A 22,621-nucleotide genomic window follows, 5' to 3' on the forward strand; every position below is an offset into this window, starting at 1 on the left:
GGAAAATAGAGCAGGACTTAAAAGTTTAAAAAACCATAACAAAATAGAGCTCTAACTGTAAACTACAGAAAACTGGCCCAGGGAGCTTCAGGGACAAGTGCCCTTCAAGATGCCTGCCACGCTGCTCCCAGATGTGAGAGTCCCCTGGCAGAGCACAGGCTTTGGGGTTTCCTGCTGCATTGCTACTGCTGCCTGGATTGGGGAACTCTGTCCTTGCTTTGGCCTCTTCTTGGAGCAAGGGTAAGGGGGTTGGGACTTCAAGTTGGTAGTGCATGTTTAGTCCCCAGCAGAAGCCAGGCTCAGAAGGCAAGGGAGGCCTGGGCATCTCCCAGAATATGCCACACCTTGGGCTGGGCTCAGCCATGCAATCCTCGTGGTCAGCAATGGGGACCCTTGAAGTAGACTGTTCACCCCCCCATCAGCCTTGACCACCTTTATAACAGCCGTCAGCACTGCCTCCTTCTTCTGCAGAGACAGAGCCTTGAACTGGCAGGTAAAAGAGTTGTGTTCTTGTCCCATCCCCTCTACTTATAGGCCCTGTGACCTTGGGAAGTCCCTGATCCTCTCTGGACCTCCAGTTCCTCATCTGGGGAGTGCAGGACGTGGACAACTTGAGCTCTCAGGCCTCTTCCAGTTCTGCTGTCCGTGACTGGTAGTACACCTGAGCTCAAGGTGGGTTGTCCCCTTTATTAATCCCTCTTTCTTCTGGGGTTAAAGAGCGGTCCAGGCAGTCTAGGGAACAGGGCTCTCCAGGTGGTCCAGGGTATTCCTGGGAGCAGGCAGGGTCATATTGATCCTTGCCTGGCTCAGAAGCCTCCAGATGCTGGAACAGAGAAGGAATGCTGCATTGAGGGTGGCAGTGAGGGAGGTGGCCACAGGTCTGCAGGCAGAGCTGGAAGGGAAGGGCGGGTGAGCGCCTGGTAGTCTCCTGTCCTAACCCTGGAGGGGCTGTGCAGGATAAGTCTTGGTGAGGGACTTCCCCAAGACAAGCCCTTTAGTCCCAGCCACCTAAGGTGGCTCTGGCACTCGGGTGACAGGGTTGGGTTGGCAGTGTTGGCTGAGAGGGCAGTGTCACCCACATGGTGCCCATAACTCAGGCTCAGGCTGGTGCCCCATTCCACCAGGCATCCCAGCCTCCCAACCCTTCTTTTTTCCCACCCCTAAAAGTCTGGAGTCTCATCCCTCAATGCTGAAGGGGCTCAGGCTCCCGATCCCAGCAGCAGGGCAAGAGTTCTAGCCGCCCAGGCAGGCAGGGGCTGCTGGGGAGTCGGAGGAGAACGCCAGGGTCCGGCTGCGCTGCTCCTCAACAGGAGGACGAGGAGAGGTCTTGGTCCCAGGGTTCGTCCTTTTCTTAGTTGAGGGAGGTCCTCAGCCCACTCCTGCCAGGTGTTCCCACAGGGCCCAGGATTCTGCACTCAGGTGACAGAGTCTACATGCGGACTCTGAGTGCCATCTCTTGCCATTCAAGATATGCATTCAACCCCCTTCTTCCCATGGGCTCGTTTCTTCCATCCAGAACCCCTAGGGGCCGAGGGGTTGGGTTCAGTATCATCATGGAAGTCACTGCCCAGTATATCTTCATTTAGAGAAAAAGATCCACCTATGGTTCTGTCCTGTGGCAGAATATGAACTATCCTACCTCCTGCACAAAGGGTCCTGTTTAAAGTAGGTGTTTAAAACCAACCACTCTGGGCACAGTGTTGGGCCACCTTGGCTTGGGAAGGGCCAGGGCCAGCTGGCTGTGTCCATCAGAGTTGGGTTCCAGTTCTGTTGCAGAAGGAGAAGCGCCGAGTTCAGAGCTCCAGGTAGCCTATGAGGATGAGCATCGCTGTGGAGTGGGAGAGGATGGCGCCGGGGTGTGGGGCTGGGCAGACTGCCGCGTCTTCCACCATCATGCTTGTGCCTGAAACCAGCAGAAATGCAGGCTGAGTGAGCAGGGCCTGGGTGACCCTAGCCCCATGCTTGCAACAGGATCCAGACCTTTCCTAAATAGACACTGGATGGGGGGCAGGGGGTGGAACACTACAGACCCCAGAGTGTCAACGGCGCCTGGTATTCTCAGTCCTACTCCCATAGTTTGCCAGGGCCTTTGTCCTTGGCTGCAGCCTCCTTTTGTACCCAGTAAAAGAAGCACCCTCACTTCTGTGGCCCTCGGGCTGGGTGGAGAGTGGGAGAAGGCAATGGCTTTGCTCTACTTTGGTTCCTGCCTGGCTTTTCCATTCTCCTGGGGTCTAGGTTGGAGGTGGCTGGGGTGGGTGTCTGGGTGGAGCCTGATACTTCTGGGGGACAGGAGAGGGGAGAGGCAGCACCTCCATTCCTCACGATGTGAACTTCTGCCGGGATGCCATCCCCTCCAGGTCCCGTGGTCCGAATCTGTACAAGGGCGTGGCCAATGTCTTCGGGTACTGGGATTTCTATCCAGTTCTTGCCAGTAAGGTGGAGTGTGGGAGTTGGGTGTAAGTCATTCTGGTACAGCATCTAGGAAGGTTTCCGGGTGGAGTTTCCTTATGCCAGGGCAGATCCTTCTTTCTTGCCCAGATCTAGTCCCTGGGGGGAGCCCAGTTCTGGGCCCTTGAGGTTCTGTCTCCTCACCCCTCCTTGGGTTTTCCATTAGCCAAGCTCCTCCCTGGTGGAAGGTGAGCTTGCAAACTCACCTCCAGCCCCACTGCTGCCCCACCACCCCTGCCTTTTCGCAGCAATCCCATCTGCTCCTGTTTAATAGTCTCTACCACAGGCGAGCTAGAGAGCACCTCTGTGCAGCAAGCCTCTACCGGTCCCACACTCTGCTTCTATCTCACTCAGATCCCTCTTGCTGCAGACTGTAGCTTTCATATTTACCAGAAAGACCAGAGCTTTGCTCACCTGTGGATCTCTTCCTCACCTTGTAGCCCGTGACTGCAGACTCATTTTGGAAAGGGACCACAGCGTCCCACTTAATGCTGAGACTGGAGCTTGAAAAAGTCCAGGAGATGTTGCCAGGAGGTCGCCGGGGAGCTGCCAGGGGAGGGACAGTTGGAGAGACCTCCACATGGTCCCCTGTCCCTCCCCTGCCCCCGCCTCAGCATCCACCAGCCCTTCTCCCGATGTCTGCCTGTACTAATTACACCCAGAACATTCTGCCACCAGTGCCTCAAAAACAAAGTCCTTGGAAGTCCAAAGGCTGGAGAAGACAGAGGCTGTGAATTTCTACCTCGTTTTTAACAGGCTCACCCCTTGTTTCTGTGGACCAGAGCATGTGTCTTGTTGCTGGAGAAACAGTGATCCTGGAAGCACCCCCAGCATCCCCATCACCCCTGGCAGACAGACTCACGAGGTTTCATGGTTGTGGCATTGGCGGGAGGACTGGCAGGCCCGGTGCCGGCGCGGTTATAGGCCCGCACGGTCACGTGGTACTTGGTGTTAGGGTGGAGGCCGGTGACTCGGGCATTGGAGTCTAGCCCTGCTGTCCTCACTCTGTCAGCAGCTGCTTCTTTGTCCCCAGCTTTCCAGTAGCGGATCTGAAGGGGGTAAGGGTACCCTAGGGTCAGTGGTCAAGCCCAGGATCTCAGGGCTACCCTAATCCTGATGCCCACATTCTGTTTCTCTCTTGCTCATCCTGGTCCTGAGACTCATTCTCTTGAGTCTTAGAATTGGGATACTTGGTTATAAGCACCCAGAGAGCAGGGTAACCCGGGTGTGAGTCCCTGTATCTCTCAGTGCCAGCAAAAGTACTGGGTCCAAGAAAGGTGTAGGGATGAGGGAGTGGTGGGGGAGGGATTAGCAGGGGTGAGCACCGGCTCAGCCTGGTGATGGCCTGCCAGAGCCCAACTCATCAGGAACATCATGTTTATATTTGCAAAGTAGCCCCTGGCCTCCAGCAAGTTTATGATGGCTGTTCAACCAACACAGACCCGATTTAATAGTAGCTGGAATATTAAGAACTGCTAAACATTTTTCCAAATCGAGGGGAGAGTTTGGAATGAACTTCTCCCTGTGTGGTCTGTCCTGTGCCAGCTCTACCCAAGCACTCACTTCATGCATGACATCTATGAGTCTCTCTTCCCCATTGGGGGTCAACCATGGATGATGATGATGATGATGATGATGATGATGATGATGATGATGATTTTTGGTGCCAGGGATTGAACCCAGAGGCTCTTTATCACTGAGCCATATTCCAAGCTTTTTTTAAAAAAAATATTAGAGTTAGGTCTCGCTGAGTTGCTGAGTGCCTCACTAAGTTGCTGAGGCTGGCTTTGAACTCGAAATCCTCCTGCCTCCGCCGCTTAAGCCACTGGGATCACAGGCCTGTGCCATCGCTCCTGGCTCAGCCACCGATCTTAGTGAAGTTGCATCCACAGTGCTCCACAGACTGGCAGCTCAGTTTGCCAGGCAGAGAGTGAGTGACTCCAGGAAGAGTGCTGAGTGAGCTGTCAGGCGTCCCCCACAAGCCTCGAAGCCCCAGCACCCCTGCACACCGCATTCCTCTCTCAGGCCCCGGGTTAGTGCTCACCTCATACCCCAGGAGGATGCCATTTGTGTCCTGCCGCACAGGTTCCCAGGTCACGTTCATCTCTGATGATGAGATCCCCTTGGCCCAGACCTTGGTAGGGGCCACCCTGGGCTCTGGGGACCAACACAGAATAGGTTTGGATTTCTGGAGCATTCCTATGCCCTACAGAGCAGCTCCCAATCAGGACTGCCCAGGATTTTAGAGGAAGGGTGCAGGCCCAGGACAAAGGCCGGGTGGGAGCCCCCAGAGTGTCTCCTGGGGCTTACTTTCTTCCCAGACAGCTGCTCCCCTCCTTCTCCTGCTCAATGAGCAGAAGTGAGTCCGGTGGCTTAGCACCCAGGGGCCCTCTCCACCTCCTACTCTGAATCAAGCTGGGGCAGGAGCAGCAGTTTCCCCATCCCATATCCCTAGGGACAAAAGGCTGGGGTGGGGCGGAGTGGTGGCCCAGGAGTGGCCCACCTTCCTCAGCCGAGTACACAAGTGCTGTGAGGCTCTCAGGCCCATCCCCCCGGCGGTTGTAGCTGCGGATCTTGACCTCAAAAGGCGTGTAGGGCTGGATGCTGTCGTTGCTGTAGACGAAGTACTGGGCATCGGCGCCGGGCACCCGGGCGGTCTGCCAGCTAGTGCTGCCCTGCCTGCGGAAGGACAGCAGGTAGCCGAAGCCATCTCCGTTCTGGTACTCCCGTGACATGGGCTGAGGGCAAGAGGGTGGCATGGGCGAGGAGTCACGGATGTGGTTCCCTGCCCAGCCTTGGTCCCCACCCAACCTTCACCAAGAGGGGCAGCCCTGGGACACCTGCGCCTGCAGTGGGTATGCGTCGGGGGCAGCAGGTGCAAGGGGAGGGGAGGAGGAAGTTGGCAGCTTTTGAGTCAGAACTGTGCGGTGGACCCTTCTGCCCGGGGCTCAAGCAGAAGAGTCAGGAAGGGAGGAGGGGGTGGGACTCGTCTGCTTCTGTCCCTGGCAGCTTACAGTCCAGTTGACGATGAGCTCTCCCGGGGCTCCACCTCCTCCGCTGAGTCCTGATGGTGCCACTGAGGGGGCTGTCAGGGGCCAAGGGACACAGATGTGGCTTGTTAATGGGCAATGAAGGAACAAAAGCTTCGAGCCTGTGCCTGGAGCACATCTCAGGATGGGAACATCCTTTCAAATGCATCCTGGTTTTGTCCCCAGCAGCCCTTCTGGGCATGGGCTCTGGAGTCAGACAGACCCAGGATCAACTCCCATTTCTGCCATTGACTACGTGGGTTTCCTGGGCGAGAAACTCAACCTCTCTGAGTCTCTGCTTCTCCTCTTCATAAGATGGAGATAATAATGTCTCTCTCAAAGGCTATAATGAAAACGAAATTAAAGGTGTGGCGAGCACATGGTAGGGAGCTGCTCCAAAAATTGGTCATGGCCCTTTTCACTCCTGTCAGCTTAAACTAAATCACAGACACCGACTTGGGTTTGCTTTAAGCAGAATAAATAACTCAGAATGGCGGTTAATGCACCACAACACACACACACACACACACACACACACACACACACACCACTGAATAAACAACAATGATAAAAAACAAAAACAAAAACTATTTCTTTTGAGCTCCAAAGTGTTTTTTACTTATTCTTTTTGTGACAGATTTAATTCCCTAATTGGCTATAGTATTTAAAAAGGCTGATGTTGTGTGGCACACACCTATAATCCCAGCAGCTCAGGAGGCTGAGTCAGGAGGATCGCAAGTTCAAAGTTAGCCTCAGCAACTTAGTGAGACTCTAAGCAACCTAACAAAACCTTGTCTCAAACTAAAAAAAGATGGGAGGGTCCTGTAGCTCAGTGGTAAAATACCCTTAGGTTAAATCGCCAGTACAAAAAAAAAAAAAAAAAATGGCTGATGTTAAAAAAGAATGTATTTCATCTGCTCATGCAGCTTGGCTGAAAGTAACCTGGCTGGGGTCTAAATATTTCTGCAGAGAATTCAGCACAGGGAGACTTCACTTTTCCGATGATGGTCTCTTCAGGCCTTACTTTGCATGGGTCACCTAAATACATCGCCTATTTGATTCTGCAAGGTGGGCATTATTATCATCCTTGTCGTAGTAGAAAAGATTGAGGTCTGGGGCAGTTAAGTGACTTGCTTAAGGTCACATGGCTAACATATGTCACAGCTAGAATTTGAACTCAGTTCTTTTGATTTTTAAAGCCCGTTTTTTTTTTTTTTTTTCCATTGCACAACTCCTGGGAGACTAGAATAGAGGAGACCTCTTCCTACTCACATCACCAAGAAGTTCAGGGTTAATTAAAGAAAGTACTCCCTCTGAAACTTCTTACTACTAAGAGGTACCAACTAAAAATATTGGTGATTCCAGAACCAGCCTGGAGAGTCATCCTGGAACACATAGAATGCGCTTAAAGGTGACATCAGGATGGACCCTCTCTACACATGTGGTGCAGCAGGTCAGAGGAGGCAGGATGAGGGAGCAGGGTTCAGAGTCCTGTCTGTTCCAGGATCCCTCATTCCAGGCCCTCACTTGCAAATGGCTCAGAGGCAGGTGGGCAAGAGCCTCCCAGCAGATGCCGATGGGGCCTGTGCCTGTTCCTCCTCCTGGGCTCTCTCCCCACTTCTGTCCCCACTCAGGTTCTGAGACATACACTTTTCACTGAGGGTCATGGGCAGACTCTTCAATTCCTCCTGTTCCCAAAGAGGTCATCTAAAAAGGGCTTGGAGACACTGGCTGCTTCCCTGTCCCCACTGGGTGACACACACACACAGCCCTTCCTCATTAACTGATCTCTGCAGCTTCTGCACTTCCAGGAATGCCACCCCATGATTCAAGTTCAAGTTCAGGCTCTGCTGGTGTGACCCCTTCCCTTTTCCAAACTTCTGTTTTTCCATATTTTTTAAAAATGTAAACTTAAAAAATAATTATGGATTTGCATGCAGTTGTCAGGTTGATTCTTTTGAATGAGCGGTTTGGACTTCACGGTTCTCCCCACAGCAGCCTCGCCCTCACCCTCGCTTGTGTGTCCTTTCAGCTGTCTTGTTAGAGCCCAAAGCTTGGTGAGCAGGGCTGGAACTCCGTGTTGGCTGCATGCTGGAAGTCCCCCTGTAGGGGGAGCCAATGTCTCTGCCCTGCTGTGTTTCCTTTGGGACATCCAGGACCCTGACCTGCTTCCTTGGTCCGGATTCGGCTGGAGGGGCCACTGGGCTCCCCGGTGCCCAGGATGTTGCTGGCTAAAACTCGGAACTCATAGTCCATCCAGGGCGTGAGGCCCAGCACCTGGGAGGTCTCGGCATTGCCCTCGATGTTGGCAGGATCTGCAAGGTACCAGGGAGTCAGTGCACAAAACTTGGTTATTCATCTGGATGAGGGTGGGCATTGGGCCTGATCACCTTGGTACCCAGCCCGCATGGTGGCACCTGCTGTATACTAAGCACTCAAAACCTCCTCAGACACGATTGAAAAACTAGTCAACTCCCCTGGTGTGTGCACCCCACACCCTAACCAGTATTTTCATTTCTCTAGTATTAATCCTTCCTCCAAGTATTCAAGGGTGCAGACTGAGCATCCCCTCCTCAACTCTCTCCCCTCTCCTGCTCTCTGTCTCTTTATTTGCCTGGACGCTTCTGGATAGTAGGAGGCAAAACTCATATCTTTTCAAAACTCCAGGTTCATTGCTGACCCTCTGACCCCTGACTCCTGACCCTGACGACACCCTGCCCCCTGCCTCTGACACATACAGCCCAGCTTTCTCAGTGCTGAGCCAGGTGGGCCTCACACTTACTGGTCCGAACCTGCTTCCACTTCCCTGCAGGTAGAGAGCGGGCCTGCAGGGTGTACTTGGCAATGGGACTGTGGTTGTCGAAGCCACGGCTCCAGCTTAGCTGGACAGTGGTGTCACTGATGTCTCTCACCACCACGCCTCCTGGGGGGCCTGGTGGACCTGCACCGAGAGCAGAGCACACTGGGTCAGAGTTGGGCAGCTTCTTATCTGAGCCAACCTTCTCCAGGGCTGGTGCATTACCAAAGCAGGGCAGCAGAGGGAGCAGTGGACACACCCAGGAAGGAAGGTAAGGGAGGGGCAGTGAGTGGGGAGGGGGGGCATAGTGGGAGGGGTGGCCTCAAGCTGGGGGTGCTCACAAAGGCACTGGCAAAGCGATGTGTAGATTCCCAAGCACCAGACTTGAAAACTGGGTTTAGCAAAGTATTCTGCCTTGGTTTAAGGATGGATTTTTAAAAAATATTTGTCTTCGCAAGAAAAATATTCGACTCATTCAGAACCCACGAAAAATCAACCATACAGGCACAGAACGGCTATACCAGGCTCAGCAGATGACCTGAGCCAGAAGCCCTTCCCCACAGCTTGCAGGGGAGGAGGGGAGCTAGGGACAGCAGGCCAGAATAGCCCTGCTGGCTGCCAAGAAAGCAGGGGTGGGGCAGAGTGGGGGGAACCCGTCACCTCGGACCAGAACGGTGGCCTCCTTGGATGCACTATCCACCACTGTCTGGGCCATGCACGTGTACTTCCCTCCATGGCGCAGCTGGGCATTCAGGATGGTCATGTCCCCAACGGTCTCCTTCTGCACCCAAGGGGACATCCAGGTCAGAGAAAGTAGCCTTTACTAGTTCACTGGGCCATGAGATCAAAGCAGAGATCTGGGGTTCCCCTGCTCCATTATGTCCGCAGGCCCCTTTGCCTCTCAGTTCAATGGGAGGAATCAGCTACTTCCTGCTTAGTACCCCGGAGACTAAGGAACAAAGCTTATTACGGAAGACAGTCAATGTCACTGCAAGCCATTGGTCATTTGCATTGGGTGGCAGGATAACAGGAAGAGTAGCCGGGAGGGAGTTTCCTGGGATGCTTGGGTTCCCAGTCTGTCTCCAACCCTCCGCTGAGTGACTGGGATCCCGGAGGGACAAGTTTGCCTGCATGGGCCTCAGGGAATGGGGAAGGCTCTGGAGGGGCTTCAGTTGGTGGACAATGGTGGCTTCAGATGTCCTTCAAGTTGAGGACATCTTGGGTCCCCTCTCTACCTGAAAGGAGGGAGGAGTGACAGGGAGTTTGGCCTTAGTCCTCACCACACTGGCTCTCCTATAGTGACCCCCAGGCTTGTCAAAGTCAATGGGGAAGTCATCGAGGGTCCAGGTGAACGTGAGGTCCATGGTGGGGTCATGGGAGGCGTGGCACTGTAGGGTGAGGTTGTCACCCACATTGATGTCGGCACTTGAGGGGGCCAGAGTGATCTTGGTTGCATCTGAAAACAAAACAAAAAAGGACCCCTGGGTGAGTGGGGGAGGGAAAAGGCCAGGCCAGGGGCTGCAGTAAGGCACAAGGCTTCGTCCTGGGCCCCAGGAAAGAACAGAGGCACTGTGACCGATAGTGTCCTGATCCCTCAGCATCCCTATGCGTGTGTGGCCAGCAGTGAAGCAGGACCAGATTCTGGACAGTGACAAGGGGATGGCCCCATGCAAAACTGAATCCTGGGGTGGTCTCAACACCCAACCAGAAGCCATCTGGGGTTACAGGAGTAGGCTGGTGGGGGAGGTGGCCCCCAGCCACAGCCCTTACCACGCACAGACAGGATCCCGGTGCTGTTGGCTTTGCCCATAAAATTCTCAGCAAAGCACGTGTATTTGCCCTCGTCGGACCGACTGATGTTCCTGATGACCAAGGTGCCATCCGGAGTTACCGTCACTCTGCAGCAAGGACAAAGCAGATCTGGCCAACCCAGGGACACACTGCAGACACGGCGGGGAACCGGCCTCCAAGGAGAATGTGGAGGAGCGTGGATGGCTGGGAGTGGGATGCGGGGTGGTACCTGCTGCTGTTGACCAAAATCTCAGTGCCTTTGCTCCAGAGCACCACGGCCTTCGGAGCTGCCCGGGGCTGGCAGGGGATGACGATCTCTCCTCCCCGAGCGGCGGGGATCAGACGTCTGACCGGATTCTGCCTGAAATCAGGCGCCAGTGCTGGAGGGAAAGGGGAGAGCCGTGCAGTCACCATAGAGTAACAGCAGTGCCTGTCGCCCTGGCCGGGCCAGGCACTAAGCACCATCAGTACCTTAGAGACCAACCCACGAGCTCCCGGCAGCACCACTTTCAGGACACACCCAGCATCCAGCCCCTTCCCCTCCTGGCCACTGCCATTGCTCTCGTCCCAGCCATCAGCTCTCCTGCCTGGACTGCTGACAAAGCCCCATACTTGGTCTTCCTGGGACTCAGCTTCCCTCCTACAGTCACTTCTCCCCACCCCCGCAACCCGCAATGTCTGTAAAAACGTGAATCAAGCACTCAGAATGAAGCCAGCAGCTCACAGCCATGGAAAACAAGTCCCCACCTCTCCCATCCCTTCTGCTCCCCTGGCCCTCGCGCATTACACTCCAGTTATCAGCCAATTTATTTTTTCTTTTGTCCTTCAAAGTTGCCAAGCCTTATCCTGCCTCAGGACCCTTGTGCTTGCTCTAATTGTGGCTAGAAATTCCCCAACTCTTCCCAAGGCTGGCTCCTCCTTAACACACAGGTCAAATCCCAAATTTGTTTTCCATTTGTCCCTCTCCTTCCAACAGTTTATAAACTGCTTGAGGACACAGGCACTATCTTTTCTTTCTGCTCATTCCCTTGGAGGTTCTGAATGGGTGAATGAGCAAGTCACCCTTAGCCTCACTGTAACTTTTTTTTTTTAATAATTTTTTTTAGTTGTAGATGGATACAATACCTTCATTTTTATTTATTTGTTTTTATGTGGTGTTGAAGGTTGAATCCAGGGCCTCGAGAGTGTGAGGCAAGTGCTTTACCACTGAGCCACAACCCCAGCTCCGATCTTTTTTTTTTTTTTTTTTTTTTTTGTGGTGCTGGGGATTGAACCCAGGGCCTTATGCATTCGAGGCAAGCACTCTACCAACTGAGCTATATCCCCAGCCTCCCTGCAACTTAACCAGGTAAGTATTATTATGCCCACCTTACAGCTGGGCAAGCCGAGCCTCAGCAAGCCAAAGGCATATGAACTAAGCATAAGCACTAGATGACATTTCATGGGCACTCGTCATAAGATGGGCAGGCGCTTTATGCTTTTCCTCTCCAACTCATTTACCCTCACAGTAGCAGAACGAGGGCACGACCATTATTACCATTTTTTTCGGGGAGGGGGATACCAGGGATTGAACTCAGAGGCACTTAACCACAGAACCACATCCCCAGCCCTATTTTATATTTTATTTAGAGACGGGGGTCTTACTGAGTTGCTTAGTCCTCATTAAATTGCTGAGACTAGCTTTGAACTAGTGATCCTCCTGCCTCCGCCTCCTGAGCTGCTGAGATTACATGCGTGTGCCACCATGCCTGGCCAGGGCAGGACCATTATTGCCCACATTTTATATATGGAGAAACTGTGGCTGGGTGTGTTGGCACATGCCTATAATCCCAGCAATCAGGAGGCTGAGGCAGAAGGATTGTGAGTTCAAAGCCAGCCTCAGCAAAAGCAAGGTGCTAAGCAACTCAGACTTTGTCTCTAAATAAAATACAAAATAGGGCTGGGGATGTGGCTCAGTGGTCCCTGAGTTCAATCCCCAGTACTAAAAAAAGAAAAAGAAAAACAAAAGAAAAGAAACTGGCAGAGAAGCTAAGCGACTTGCCGAAGTCCACATCTCTGAAGGGGCGGGGTTAAACAGAGCTCATCAATTTGATTCTTGATCCTTTTTGCTACCTTTTTCTCCTACTCCATTTGCGTTGTCCCTGCCAGACGTGGAATGAGTCAGAGACCTGGTCCTCTGGGACCTGTCAATCTGGTGTCTCATCTCCTTTCTGAAATTTCTCAATTCTCCTACTCAGAGGCTGTTGGAAAACTGAGGGCAGCTGCCCGCACACGCCTGTGCACTTGCACATGTGAGCCACAGGAGATGCTCAGTTCAGAACTCTGATGGCCCACCCCCCAACTGCCATGTGCATAAGGATGTCCCCTCCCTCCCTGGGCCCTTTACCTTGCACAGCCAGCTCAGCGCTGGCATAGATGGTGCCGTGCTTGTTCTCTGCCACACACTGGTACATGCCCGAGTCCTCCAGGCTCAGCTTGGAGAACCGCAGGTCTCCGGCCAACACTTCCATCCGGTTCTGTGCAGAAGAGCCCTGCCCAGGGCAGGGCAGGGGAATCGGGATGACTGGAGGCCTGGGAAGGAGGGCTCAGCAGGGATGCATGCAGCGGAGGCTCGAGGCTCGTAGCTCCTTGGGATGGGGCTCATGTGTCCAGTCCTAGCTCAGCACAACCTGGCATCTGAGGACTCTGCGGTTACCCAGCCCAGCCCTGCCCCGAAGCCAGGAGGGCCAGGTGATCCACTCAAGACCACATTCTGTTTTTGTGTCTGAGTCACATTTGGACCCAGGTCTCGGAGATTATATCCAGTTGACCAGCCTATGGCCAGGTGACTCTGGAATGGAAAGAAGCACCCAGAACCCCCCACAACACCCTGGCAGTCAAGAAGGGCTACCAGTGACGTGGGGGGGGGGGGGCTTTGGGGACAAGGGAACCAGGGGAGCAGAAGAGGGTGTGCTATGTGGGAGGAAGCCCAGGTCTACCTGGGAGGCCAAGGGCTCCCCATTCCGCAGCCAGCGCACGGTGGGTCGGGGCTTGCCAGCGGCTGCGCAGCCCCAGCGCAGGTTGGAACCGATGTCAGCCTCTGTGTCTGAGATCACCTTGAGCCACTCGGGCTGAGCTGTGGGGACCAAGGGAGAAGAAAGCTGGGATGACCTGAGAGGAGCCTCTGGCTCATTAAATAGAAGGGAACAGGGAGGCTGTGGTGGGTGTGTCCGACAGCAGGGGCGCGCTCTGCACCCTGGGGATGGAGAGGATGAGGAGAGGGCAAGAAGCAGCAGGCACAGGAAAGTCGGCCCTCTGTGGTTGTGTAGTGGCGGTTTTAACAACTTAAATCACTCTAAAGTGTTTGTGTGCCGCCTGCACCCCCAACTGAAGCTCTGTGCTGGCCACGGCAGTAGCCTCTCTGACCCCACACTCAGTGCAAGAGGCTGAAGCGAGGCCCCCCGGACTCCCTCTGACTTTTGGGGTGTTTCCTCAGGGCCAAAGGTGTAGGTGAAGGTGTCCCCGGCTCCATACCCTGAACAATGATGCGGCCCTGGACGGTGTCGCGGCCCTTGGAGTTCTCCGCCTCACACTCATATGTTCCTTCGTCTTCAAAGCTCACGCTGGGGATCTGCAGGGTGGGCTCGGCTGTGGCCCACTGTGGGGACAAGGAGCCGTCTACTTTGCGCCACTTGATCCTGGGCACAGGACTGGCAGGGGAGACAAAGCCAGAGCGGACGGCTGAGCTGGGCATATTCCTCCCGTGCCCGGGCTCTTGGGTTGGGGGTGGGAGTCCTGGGAGGGGACAGCTGGACAGAGGGCACATGTGGGCTGATTCATAGCTCTTCTCCCTGCTAGGCTTGGAATGCCATCAGGGAAGGGACAAGGAGCAGGCCTCCTCTACTGCCCCTGTCCACTGCCACAGCTGTGAAGCCAACGAAGTGGTCTTCAGGTGGTCCGGTTTGCCCTCTCACTGTCCTGGTCAGCTGTAGTCTATGTGCTGGGTCTTTATGGTCCCCTTTCTTATGGCCCCACTTTTCAAAGGCGCTTTAGTTATGAATAACCGTTGTCCTAAAATGGACTGAGGAATCAGCATCCTGAAGGGCCACTATGTTACCCTTCCATGTGCCTTTCAGGTAGGGTTTCTGCAGGTCCAATAACTTTCCACAAAGCAGCAGCCCCAGGACATATTTGAAGCAAGAGGGGACCAAAGCCAAATCACATTCTTTCATTCATTCCACAGACATTTATTGAGCACCTGCTCTTTCTTAGCCCTGTTCCAGTGAAGGCTTTTTCTGGGAGAGCAGGAAGGTTAATGGTTTCTATAGTACTTTTGAAATAGGTGACTGTTGACATTCAAGGAATGCTTACTAAATGCCAGGCATTGTTCTCAGGCTTTAAGTATATTATTTACTCATAACAATCTTACCAGGTGGTTACTGTTACTCTCACTGTTTACAAAGGAGGAAGCTGAGATACTCGGGTTATCTCATCTTATGCCCAAGGCCTCCCTGTCAGTGAGTGACCTCCAGGATCTGCACCAGGCGGGCTGGGTGGAGCCCACTTTGCTCCCGCCCCTGCCCCAGTGTTGCTCAGGCCATCTGAGCCCACTATGCACTGCTGTCAGGACCAAGTGATCCAATGTGTGCAAGGGCCCTGGCACCGGATGCCTCACCTGCAATTACTGATCAGAGGGTGGTCACAGTGCCTACTGCCCACCTAGCACTCTGCTTGGGGCAGAGGGGCACCAAGCTGCCTGTTGGCCTTGTCCATTCTCACCCTGGGGTCCCCTGTGTCCCTGAGGGGCTCCCCAGGGAATCCCCTCCTCTGTGCCACTCACTTCCCAAAGGCGAAGCACTCCAGGGTGACCTGCTGGCCCACTAGCGCGTAGGTCTCTGCTGGGAACCGGGCCTTAATGCTGGGCGCGAAGAGCCGGGGATCTGGGGAGAGGGGGAGGTGCGCATTATACATAAGTGACTCCAGGGGAGTCACCTAGCTCCTGTGCTAGGATCCTGTGAGGCACCCTTCAGAGCCCGCAGTCTCCAGCTTGGTGGGGTCTCAGAGGACTTCCCTTCCCCTTGGGGCCTGGGGCAAAGGTCTGAGGCCTGAGGAAGATGAGGGACCTATTCCCAAACCCACTGACGCTTCCAGCGCCCTCCTCCCGCCACACCTGGCAACCCTGACCTTCAGCAGCCAGGTTGAGCTGAGCGAATTTGCTGAAGACGCTTTTGGTGGAGAAGTCCATGTGGCTGGTGGCCAGGCAGGAGTAGTTGCCCAGGTCCGAGGCGTTGGTCCGGGCAATGTACAGGTTCCCTGTGGTCTGGGACACGAAGTGGCGCCCGTCCGTCGGGATGAAGTTGGGGAACTCGTTGAGGAGCCAGCGGTAGGACAAGCCTAGGGTGCAGGTAGTTTGAGGAAACCAGGGGGGCAGGGCTCAGGGGCAATCGTGGGGGGACCCCACATGCTGGAGAGAATCTGTGGACCTTGCTCTGGGAGCCTCCTACTCTCTGAACCGGAGTTGAGGAGAGACCTAGAGGCTCTGTTCTCAGGGAGCACAAGGTACTGGTGAACGCACCCTTAGGGACAATTAGAAAAGGGCAGACCCACCAAACAAAGAGTCATTTAAAGTAGGGGGACCCAGCATTAGTGCTTGCAAGGGGCACTTGCCACCTCTTATTCCAACCTTCCTTGGCTGAATATCCGGAAGTCATTCCTGTGTTCCCACAGGGTCCCACTCACCTGGGTAGTGGGCAGGTGGGTTACAGGGCAGCATCACCCCCCAGCCTTCGTGGGTCTTCACGGGGTCTCGCTCCTCCTTGGAGAATTCCTGCAGAACTAGAGGTGGAGACTGGGAATCGGGCACCGTCCTCCGTGCCCGAGGCTCCCTCCCCATCTCATCACCCTCCCCGGGGCAGTAGAGTTCCTGAGGGCATGTCAGGGGAGGGCAGGAAAGCCTGGCTTGAGGGCGTACCCTGGGCTTCCTGCCTCTTTTTCCCCTCCCCCAGTGTCTTGGCCACCCATTGTTCTCACAGCCAAAGCGGAGGACGGCCTCCCTGCTGACCACAGTGCCCACTGGGTTGGAGGCCAGGCACTGATAGACACCGGCGTCCTGTGCTTTGGTGGGGTTCATGATGACCAGGTTGCCCCCCACCAGCTGGTGGCGGGAACCTGGCTCCAGCTTCATCTCGGTGCCATTCATCTTCCACCTGACAAAGGGACAGAGGAGGGGAACCTCTGAATCCTGCCTGCAGTCGGGGCTGATGTGAGGGAAAAACAGTGCGGCTGCCCAGGGTGTCCAAGGACTCCCTGCAGGGCCCTCACCTATAGGTGGCTGGAGGGCTGGCCCGGGCACGGCATGCCAGCGTCACCTGCTCCTCTGTAGACTCCTCTGGGAATAGCAGGCCAACAGGTTGTTCTTCAAAGACAGGCCCAAAGGTGGCCAGGGATCCCTGGGCCAAACTCCAAGCTGCAGAAGAGGACATCACCAGAGGGGCTCACAGCCTGAGGCTAGCTGGGGCCTGGCCTCTAGTGCCACGCTGCTCAGCAGAACTTCCTGCAGTGCAGGAGATGTCCCATCTTCTGCACACTAGACACTTGAGGCTATTGAGAACTGGAAATGTGGCTAAGGAAGCAATTAAAAAAATTTTTTTTTTTAGTTGTTGATAGACCTTTATTTATTTATATATGGTGCTGGGAATTGAACCCAGCGCCTCACACATGCCAGGCAAGTACACTACCACTGAGCCCCAGCCCCAGTCCTAAGGAATCAGTTTTTAAATTTAATTTTAACTAATTTAAATTTGAATTTAAATAGGCTGGGCAGGCCCCTCTGGTCAAGTTGTCATAGTCGGTCCCCACCCTACACTCAGGTATTAAGCACCTGCTTTGTACCTGACATTGGGTTAGAGACTGGGCTGCGAAGGTGAAGCAGACACAGCCCCTCTCCCTGGAGGAGCTTGCGGCACATGACACAGAAAACTGATGGTCCAAGGTGGCACGTGTCCTAATAGTGATCAAGACGCTGGGGCCTTGGAATGGAAGCAGTTGCTGCCACCCTGGGAGACTCTCAGAGGAGCCTTAAAGAACTGATCCATTGGGCGTGAGACGCAGGAAAAGTCACTGGCCAACCCCAGGGGAAGGGGTTTGTCCCTGGAGTCTAATGCCTTTCTGGGACAATGTGACTCAGTAAAAAGCCTTGGGCTGGGGGCTGGGTTGGCCTCCTACCGACAGCTGTGTGACCTTTGGCAAGTTGTGGGACTCTTCTGACCTCCCAGGTCTCTACCTGTGAAAAGAAAACTAGCCAGGTTCCGTGGTGCACCCCTGTAATCCCAGCAGCTGGGGAGGCTGAGACAGGAGGATTGTGAGTTCAAAGCCAGCCTCAGCAAAAGTGAGGTGCTAAGCAATTCAGCGAGACCCTGTCTCTAAATAAAATACAACATAGGGCTGGGGATGTGGCTCAGTCCTGCCTCTGAGTTCAATCCCGGTACCGATAAGAAAAAAGAAAAAAAAAAGGAAAGCTGTGAACCCCCTCCAGGGCCCACAGGAGGATCCAGCCAGAGCCCTAGCAGGCATCTGGTGTGTCTGCCAGATCAGATCCAAGTGTGGGGCGGGAGGGGCGGGGGATGCAGCCTGACGATGAGTCGATGAGTGGATGGCTGATTGGTGGCACTTTTCTAAAATCCCTGTGCCACAATTCAAGAAAGAGAGGCCCAGAAAGGGAGTGCTTTGCTCATGGTCACACGGTAAGTCTGACACAGACCCGTCTAAACCCCACTTCTCCTGAAATTGCTGAAAGAATGGTTACCACACCCACAAATGGAACTTTCCTGCCAGTCCGGTCTCCTGAGCAGGCACCCCTCACTTCATGCACCGTTGTCCCACCTCTCCAGGACAGGGACAGTGTATGAGGGACACAGGTGACAGGGCCTGGGTGTCTCTGTCGGCCGCCTGATGGGGCCCGTGCACTTTGTCTCTGTGGTGTCAGCAGGAGCCAGTGCCCACCGCCAAGTTGGCTCCTAGCTCTCCACGCGGCTGATTTCAGGCCCTGATCAGCAGGTCACGAGGAGGCCGGGATCCCCATTAACAATTAGTGCCCCAGTGCATCCAGCTGTCGGCCTCCTTTCAAGGGAGGGTCTCCATGCTGCAGCTGAGCCTGCCCTGCCCCCTGGGAATGAGGGCAGCTGTTAAGCAGCTCTCAGAATGAGGGAGGAGATGGGGCTTCCAGAAGCGGCCTGGTGCAGGCACCCGGCCCCTCCCGCCACCCATCACTCTCCCTCACTGCCGCCCCAGGCCTGGAGACGGTGGTCTGAGGCACCAGCATCATCTCGCCTGGAAAGCCCAGTTTAATCCCCATTTAATGATGGCGGTGGAGGATAGGGATCCTGCCCCAGCTGGGACCACTGGGAGGGGAGGGAAGGAGAGAGATGGAGGCAGCCAGGGCGCTGGGAATTGCCTGTACAATAGCAGCTTCCAGGAACTCTGCGGGGTGGGGCGGCTGAGTGGGCCAGGACACACTGATGCTCTAAGACTGTCCCTCTTCCCGAAAAAAGCTTTCTGCAGTGCACACCGTCACACTCCCTCGGGTATCCATATGGACACACCTCACGTGGTTCACCGGCACACTTCCTCACACGCACTCTTAGGTCACATTCAGATACACATTGACATGTGGCTCTCAGCTACTCAAATGGCCAGATACACAGTGTATACACACATCTGTTCCCACCCACGAACTGCTGCAAGTGGCACGTATATACATTAACATATGCACGCATTCATAAGTAGGTGTTTGTTGATAATAATAAAATAAATAAAAATAATAAAAACAGACGCTATTGATGGATTGCCTCCTGATTATCAGATACCACATTCCCCACTTGCTTCTCACGCCCTTTGACAGATAGGTACTGCGTTTTCTTTTTAACCAACGCAGTATCTGAGACTTAGAAGGTTAAATAACGTAGCCCAACAGCACACAGCAAGAAGGAGCAGATTGGTGGGCGGAGGAGGGCAGGTCCTGACCTTGGCTGGACTTGCTCCACAGCCCGTGTCATTCACCACCACCGTCCCTGATTCCTGACCTTGGTTCCCCATTGGAACCATCAGAGGCCCTGTTCCTTCCAAGATCTGAAGTCAGAATCACTAGGCATCCGGATTGTAAAACATGCCTGGTGGAGTTCGGAAGGACAGCAGGGGTCGAGAGCAAGTGCTGTGCTGCTAGGCTTGCCAGGACTGCCACCCAGGGTGATGCCCCTCCACACCACGCCTCGCTCCAATGGCCAGATACTCACACATCTGAATATGACACCCACGTGCATGGACATGCCCTCACATGCCCCACTTCCCTCCATGACTGCATACACACCCACCTACACCTTCCACACATGTGGGCATGCACACGTGCACACACACAAGCTCCCGGGCAAAGTCAGCCCTTCTTTGCTGTCCTGTTTAACATTCTCCGATTTCCTCCTGATTCCCTGTTCTGGTGACTCTTGCCCCCCTGCACAGGCCTCAGAAACCCTGCAGAGGAAGAGGGTAGAGGGATGGGAAGGTGAGGGGGAATCCTCTGGCCTTTCCTTGCTCTGGGTGCCAGGAGTCCAAAACCGTATCCAGAGGTGAGGTTGCCAAGAGAAGCAAGAGCTGGGCACCTGCCTGGCAGGGCTGTGGGCCAGGGGGATTCCCACCCTGCCTCCCTCTGTTGCCTGGGGAGGTGTCAGACCAGGTCCTGGTTCCTTGGCAGTTGCCTTTGGGCACCCTGGTCTGAGGACCCTGGAGACTGCTCATGCTCCTTGCCTCGGATGGAGGGAGGGGTGCTGAGGAGCCCAGCTCTGCCCCTCTGACCATCTGGGATTTCCTGTGCAGCCAGGCTCCCCATGTTGGCAGCTCCTCTCACTCCAGTGGGCCCTGGCACAGATGGCCAGGGCTGGGGCTAGGGAGTGCCCCACCTTCTGGGTCAGCCCAAGTTGGATGTAGGATTGGGAGGCAGCGAGGACAGGAGAAGGCCTGGCCAGTGGAGACCCAGGACCAATGCACACTGGCTGTGGCCTCACGGGGGCCTGGGAGGGAAGGGAGGTGGAGTCTGAGGTGGTTAGGACTCCAGACGGACTGTGGGGATGGACTCCTTCTCCCATGGAGCTCTTTGAGGGGGAAAAGAAATGTCAATTGACCTTGGCAGGAGATCAAGGAAGAGGCTGAGCCCTCTGAAGCAGGCTTGGGAGATGTTGGTCCCTCAGTTCCAGGACAGCTGAGTTCTCCAGCCCCCCTCTCTGCCCTCCCCTCCATCTGCAGCCTCCTCCTTCCCTCCTGCAAGCTGAGCGTCTCCAGGTCTGCTTCATTCCATCCCACATCCTGCCCTTTCTCCGTCCCTCAGCAAGATACAGGGGTTCCTGGAGGGAGCATCCCAGAGTTCAGTGATATTGTTGTGGTCTCCTAGTGTCAGGGTCCCTCCAGGAGAACTCTTAGATATGATGGACATGTTCCATGGTCTATGCTTTTAGAGGTGGCTATTGAGCCCTTGAAACATGGCTTGTGCTACTGAGGGCATCATTTGTTAATCCAACTGAATCCTAGGTCAGCCGTCCCTCTGTGGGTATTGCTATCCTACTGAACAGCACGGCCTTAGAAGCTACAGCTCCAAGCTGATAGTGTGGGGATCTGGTTATGCTATTATCTTGCTTTGTGATCCAGAGTAATCCACTCACCCTCTCTGGGTCAGTCTTCTTTTATCTACTATGTGACAAAGACATATTCCTCCTTCCTTGTCTCCAAGGGAAGGTAAGATCCACAAATGCAAAAATTTTAGCAAGGAAATGGTCTCGGGAATCTAGATGCTACAGCAGTGTAAAGGCAATTATCTGTAGTCATTTGCCCTGAATACAGCAATGATTTAATGATATAATGATCCTTTTGGAGCCTGGGCAGCCCCTCTTACCTGGGGAGGCAACAAGGGCCATGGTGACCAGCAGCAGCAGCAGTAGATGTGGCTTCCTCCTGGCCAATGTCTCCATGGTGGGCATCGCGGATAGAGGAGGGGATCAGAGGACAGGAGCCTCAGCCCAGCTCAGGGAGGGTCTGGCTGGAGGCACAGGAGCACCTGGGGAGGCAGGAGAGGAGGGCTCTGAGCGCCCGCCCAGCACAGGCTCATCTGGCCAGTCCTGCTTCCCACCCGCCTGAGCCCTACATGATTGCACAGGCTCTCATCCTCCCGGAGCCCCAGGGGAAGGGGCTTGGCCATTACCAAGGCGCTCTTCCTGGGGCTGAGTGCCTCCAACCGTCCCCTGGGAGTCTGGCTTTGCTCTGTGCCCCCACCTGCCCCCCTCCAGCCAGCGGGGGGCTGCTCAGGAAGTGAAAGCAGTAGCTAATTAGGAGACAGGAACCCACCTGCCTGCATGCAGGCACTGGCTCCTGATGCAGGATCAGGAGGAGAACAGCACCTGTCTCTGGGTTGGGGGACCTGCACACCTTCCTCTGGCAATTGGGGATTGGGGCCGACTCTCCCCCGCCAACCCCCACATCTGCCTGGGTGGGGGCTAACAAGTCCCTCTGGGAACTGCATTTAGTCTCTCGGGACCAGCCTTGTTTTTCTAGTGGTGAGACGGGGTCTCATGATTTATCTATGACCCCTCGCCAGGGCTCCAGATAAAGCACTTTATACTTTGTCTGATGGAGTTATGACCTTGGACCCATTAGCCACACTCTGACCGGTCGGCTAATGGCCCCAGAGGCTTTCTGGGCTCAAAGAGTTAACGCAACTCCCGGGAGGTCTCTTACACAGAGGTGGCAGAACCACTCTTACACAGAGGTCCCAAGAAACTATCCACTGAGGGCCACTGAGGACAAGCCAGAGACTCCACCCATCAGCCTGAGAGCTGAGACTTCATCTTGAAGGGCAGGGGCAGAATCAACCTCCTTGTCCACTTCTTGTGTCCAGGAGAACATCTGAGATCTGAAGGGTTCAGGGACTCTTGGGAGCCTGCCTGCCAGTAATTGCAGTCAGCCTGAGCTACTGACTCCCACAGTCCCCTCCCAGAGCTGCCACAGAGTCCAGATAACCTGGGGTAGATTCTGCACATGTGCCCCACCTGCCTGCCCTGCAGAAAACCAAAAACAGGGCCAGACACGATGGTGCAAGCCTGTAATCCCAGCAACTTGGGAGGCTGAGGCAGGAGGATTGCAGGTTTGAGACCAGCCTCAGCAACTTAGCGAGACCCTGTCTCAAAATAAAAAAATTAGGAAAAAGGGCTGGGGATGTGGCTCAGTGGTTAAGTGCCCCTGGTGTCAATCCTTGGTACCAAAACCAAACACACAAACAAAAACAACCACCACCACAACAAAACCAACCAAACAAAGAGCAGGGCGGGGTGGGGGGGGGCGCCTGAGGCTAGAGGCTTCTCCACTAACTGGCTGCAAGACCCTTGCCATCTCTGGATCTGTGACCTCCTCTGTAAAATGGGCGCTAAGGTCCCTTCAGCACTGGTACTCTGTTGTTCCTGGAGATTACAGGCAACTGAGGTCCGGGAGGTGCTCCCCTTTGGGTGCGGGTGGGGTGGGGGAGCTGCAGGCTGCACTGGGTGGT

General features: G+C 54.7%; 1 protein-coding gene across 1 annotated transcript; it reads right to left on the bottom strand.

Annotated features, from left to right (window-relative positions):
- Window positions 1-1,664: 1,664 nt before the first annotated feature.
- On the bottom strand, window positions 1,665-21,053 carry Cntn2 (contactin 2). The gene is made up of 22 exons (XM_077802744.1): window positions 20,978-21,053; window positions 16,366-16,510; window positions 16,075-16,250; window positions 15,784-15,879; window positions 15,229-15,438; window positions 14,885-14,984; window positions 13,579-13,754; window positions 13,044-13,180; window positions 12,452-12,581; window positions 10,295-10,445; window positions 10,045-10,172; window positions 9,555-9,730; window positions 8,935-9,055; window positions 8,260-8,418; window positions 7,643-7,792; window positions 5,463-5,533; window positions 4,952-5,186; window positions 4,493-4,605; window positions 3,311-3,497; window positions 2,882-2,994; window positions 2,310-2,478; window positions 1,665-1,903 (listed from the first exon to the last, which is right to left on the bottom strand). Exons 1-22 carry the CDS (start codon window positions 21,051-21,053, stop codon window positions 1,794-1,796), a joined length of 3,129 nt encoding a protein of 1,042 aa, XP_077658870.1. The 3' UTR covers window positions 1,665-1,793.
- Between the last annotated feature and the right edge of the window lie 1,568 nt (window positions 21,054-22,621).

The sequence above is a fragment of the Urocitellus parryii genome, chromosome 9, assembly GCF_045843805.1.
Source record: "Urocitellus parryii isolate mUroPar1 chromosome 9, mUroPar1.hap1, whole genome shotgun sequence".
NCBI classification, from domain to species: Eukaryota; Metazoa; Chordata; class Mammalia; order Rodentia; family Sciuridae; genus Urocitellus; species Urocitellus parryii.